The sequence below is a fragment of the Sinocyclocheilus anshuiensis genome, unplaced genomic scaffold (assembly GCF_001515605.1).
Source record: "Sinocyclocheilus anshuiensis isolate Anshui unplaced genomic scaffold, SAMN03320099.WGS_v1.1 scaffold1458, whole genome shotgun sequence".
Taxonomy (NCBI): Eukaryota; Metazoa; Chordata; class Actinopteri; order Cypriniformes; family Cyprinidae; genus Sinocyclocheilus; species Sinocyclocheilus anshuiensis.
The window spans coordinates 288,246-292,569 of record NW_015557184.1 but is presented as its reverse complement, the minus strand read 5'-3'; the positions used below and the strand labels follow the sequence as shown (position 1 = coordinate 292,569).

Sequence of the window (4,324 nt, the reverse complement as noted above, 5' to 3'; positions counted from 1 at the left end):
TTTTTTTCTTTTTTTTTTTTTTTTTTTGAGGAGGCACTGGCTGCGTTGCTTCATGGGAAAAAACGCCGCTGAGTTTAGAGAAATATCATAATGCAAAAGGAGTCGCGGGCGTTCACTAGAAACAAAACATTGTGCTCGTTTGTGTTTGAGAGAGTGGAGCGCGCGCGTGTTGGGAAAGTGGGTGTCGCTGTGCACGCTGCTGGAGCAGCTTCAGAGCGATGTGTAGAGGACTTTAAACGCACTGTGTCATACAGTGGTGGAAGGACGGAGATCGTGGATCGTATACTGCAACACTTCTGATGCAATGAGTCCGACCGTTTCCATCCTGATCCAATGTGTCTGACGATTCACTTACCGCGCGCGATGCTCTGACTGCCGTGTGTTTATATATGGAGACACCCTAAAAAACAGTCAACCGGGAAATGGTAACACATGAACCTCCTCACTGGAAGGAACATGGTTGAGAGGAGCAGTAAATTTCTGTTCATCGTTGTCGGCTCGGTTCTGTTCATGCTGATTTTGTATCAGTACGTGGCTCCGGGGATGATGAACTTCGGCTCTCCGCACGGGTACATGCTGGAAGACGATGCGGATCTCTTCCCGACTCCTGATCCACATTACGTGAAGAAATTCTATTTCCCCATCAGGGATCTGGAGCGGACTGTGGATTTTGAAATCAAAGGGGATGATGTGATCGTGTTTCTCCACATCCAGAAGACCGGAGGCACCACGTTCGGGAGGCACCTGGTCCAGAATGTCAGGCTGGAGGTTCCGTGCGACTGTAGACCGGGACAGAAGAAGTGTACCTGTTACCGACCCAATAGGAAAGAGACCTGGCTCTTCTCTCGGTTCTCCACCGGATGGAGTTGTGGCTTACACGCGGACTGGACCGAACTGACCAACTGCGTACCGGGGGTTTTGAACAAAAAGGAGAACAGCATGAAAAACCACAGGTGATGCTTGTGTAGAATTGTTTTGTCTGAAGTGTTGGCTGTGTCTCAAAACCCCGTGAGCTCTCTACCAAAAACGTTTGGGACATCATAGGCGTGTGCAGTCACAAAATACTGTCTCAAAGGGATTTGAGGCACAGCCAGTGTGTAGAAGAACTTAAGCGAGTACAGAATAACACCTGCCCTCATCTGCGGTATACAAAACTATACAGTAATAATTATGCATAAATTCACTGATTACATTGGCTTTTCATACTACTCTTGGGTTAACCTCTTTTAAAACTTTGGGTAAAGGCCAGTTTTAACCCTGGGTTAAACGTTTCACATCGTAAAGAAGGTTAGAACTGCTTTTAACCCTAGGTTAACCCTGTCACGCGATGCTACAACGTAAACAACCACTGTTGTCATTAAATATTCACGCACTTATGTAGACTATGTATGTCGCGGACACTTTCAAGCGCTGTTTAAAGGGTTAGTTCACCCAAAAATGAAGATTCTGTCATTAATTACTCACCCTCATGTCGTTCTAAACCCGTAAGACCTCTGTTCATCTTCGGAACACAAATTAAGATATTTTTGATGCATTCTGAGAGCTCTCTGACCATCCCATAGACAGCAGTGTGATTACCGCAATCAAGGTCCAGAAACGTAGCAAGGAGATCAGTAAAATAATCCATGTGACTCGGAGGAGACAAATTGTTGAAAAAAGTCGTTATTTTTCTTTTCTTTGCTCGCAAAAAGCATTCTCCTAGCTTCGTAAAATTACGGTTGAACTGATGTCACATGGATTATTTTACCGATCTCCTTGCTACATTTCTGGACCTTGATCGTGGTAATTACATTGCTGTGTATGGGAGGGTCAGAGAGCTCCGGAATTCATCAACAATATCTTAATCTTAAAAATATCTTAATTTGTGTTCTGAAGATGAACGGAGGTCTTACGGGTTTAGAACAACATGAGGGTGAGTAATTAATGACAGAATTTTCATTTTTGAGTGAACTATCCCTTTAAGTGTTTTACGAGAAAGGGTTAAAATGCTGAACAGTGATGGTGGCGCGACTACTGAAAAAGTATCATATGTTTTAGCAGACTATACACAAGCACAGTAGATCTACTTGGTGACATTTGAACAGTGGGCAACCGGTTTTTAAAACAGGTCACGTGCTGTTTTCCCACCTCAAACAAGTGTCATTGACATCATAAAGAGCGTTAAACCATAGGTTGTAAGTGTACAGAGTGAGAAATCGGAAACCTGACCACGCAGGGTATGGTATGAACAATGTGAAACATGAAACAAGATAACCCAGGATTAAGTTTTCTTGGGGTTAAAACTGACAAAAGGGTTAACGATTTCAAGTGTGAAAAGACCAGTGATGTTGAGTCTAGTTGGATTTCTGTGGTTACATGAAACTGGATGGCAACCTTTCAAAAAATGAACATGAAACCATCGTAGGCCTATACCATAGTATTTTACTACATGTAAAAATTCAGAAAAGATACTGTTACTCGAGCTAACTTCATTCAAACAGATTAAGAAAGCATTAGAAAGTACTATTGGCTCATACTAATGTAATGCATTTTGGACAAAACTATGTTTACCATGTTAAAGTTTTGTAAGGTAAAGCTCTCATGGTGCCTGTCCTTCGATTTCAGGTGGAAAACAGAACTTGTTGTGTTTGTGTCATTCGATTTTGCATGTTTGTGTTTTCTCCAGTGATGGAGGTGGAAAATTACTGTGTTGTAAAACAGCCCCTCGTAAACACTGTAGTGAACACTGGCTGCCAGGATAGTGGTTACAGGACTCACCACATCAGGACACTCCAAAGCAGTCATGTCAGGAATAACCAGCCAGCGGCCACTGGTAGTCAGCGTCATCTTGTTTTGTATTTTGGTTAAGAAATGGCTTAATTACCTTTCCCGAATGGATATATGGTGGTCTCATAAAAGCATTTAGACCCACAGCTAGTGGGCATAGGTTACAGTTTGTGGAATGTATTACGCTTACTTTTGCAGTGATGTGAAATCCATCTCAGAGCCATGTACGTAGACTGTTTTAGTTTTTAATAGGATTTTGTAGATTAAATTATCTAAGCTCTGCAAAGTCAAATACATCAGATCAGATTTAGCAAATAATCAGCAGCCCGACTCCTCTTCCTGAAAGAACACAGTCTAGTTCCAACATCCCCTCGAGTGTAAAACATCCCTCGTATCACAGCGATGCCATTACTCTTGTTGCTTTTGGCGACCTTAGGAATGCAGCACTGATATGGATACACATTCCTCTCCTTGATTAATCTCTCCTGTGATAAAGGCAGACAGACCACACCAGTGCTATTCTCCCCTAATTCATCACGCATGTGTACATGTTCGTTTTGTCTGTGAAATTAGCACAGGGTCAGCGGTAAAAGAGGTGAGAGGAGTTTTGTCATTTCGCATTTTTAATATCTGCATTATTCTGATAATTAGATGGGGAAATACTGTGCGTAGATCATTCGGATTTGATATGCTGCTTTGTTCAAGTGCTCTTTCTACATTAGTTACAGTGATTTCAAAGGGCCAATGTAGGGTGAATTGAAACTTTGTTCATTGCTATGTCTTGAAGCTGTAGGGAGATTTTTTGATCTGTAAAAATTCTTAGAATTTGGGTGCTTTAGGAAAATTAAAAGGATGAATACAATTTTTTAAAAAGGCAATTGAGCCGGGATGGTGGTCACATAGGAGGCTGAGAAAAGCGGCACTGTTTATGACCCGTGAAATCTCTTGTGGAGATTTTGAGCTGCTGAGGACTGCTGGGCTGTTTGTCTTGCTATGGTTGTGTTTTTAGACTTGTGTTTTTAATACAACCAAATATTAATGTATATCTGGCCTACAAGTTAAAAAAAAACGTTGTTAGTTGCCAGATTACCAGACTGCACGTTATAGATTGTTGCTTGATTGATTGTTGCTTAGATTGATATGCTCAGTAAGAATCAGTGAAAGGGGGCTGCTGTCTGTTTGACGCCCCTTAAAGAAAATTCATCATCTCCTCGCCCTTATGTTGTTCAGAACTAGAGATGCATTGATTCTGTTAGATAAATAGCTGATAATAATTTTTATGTTATGGCTGATAGCTGATATTAAAATTCTATTTTGTTTAAATGAACAATGAAGCACTTAAAAATTACTTTAAATGCCAAAAGTGAATGTAGGAATCATTAGGCAACATTATACAGGTGCATCTCAATAAATTAGAATGTCGTGGAAAAGTTCATTTATTTCAGTAATTCAACTCAAATTGTGAAACTCGTGTATTAAATAAATTCAGTGCACACAGACTGAAGTAGTTTAAGTCTTTGGTTCTTTTAATTGTGATGATTTTGGCTCACATTTAACA

At 40.8% G+C, this 4,324-nt stretch overlaps 1 protein-coding gene across 1 annotated transcript in view; it reads left to right on the top strand.

The window, feature by feature from the left end:
- Nucleotides 1-167: 167 nt before the first annotated feature.
- The window catches only part of hs6st1a (heparan sulfate 6-O-sulfotransferase 1a), a 161,110-nt gene continuing 156,953 nt past the window's right edge, over nucleotides 168-4,324 (top strand). The window contains exon 1 of the mRNA XM_016474061.1: nucleotides 168-953. Coding sequence (XP_016329547.1) covers nucleotides 433-953 — 521 coding nt within the window. The 5' untranslated portion in view covers nucleotides 168-432. The remainder of the gene's footprint in view (nucleotides 954-4,324) is intronic.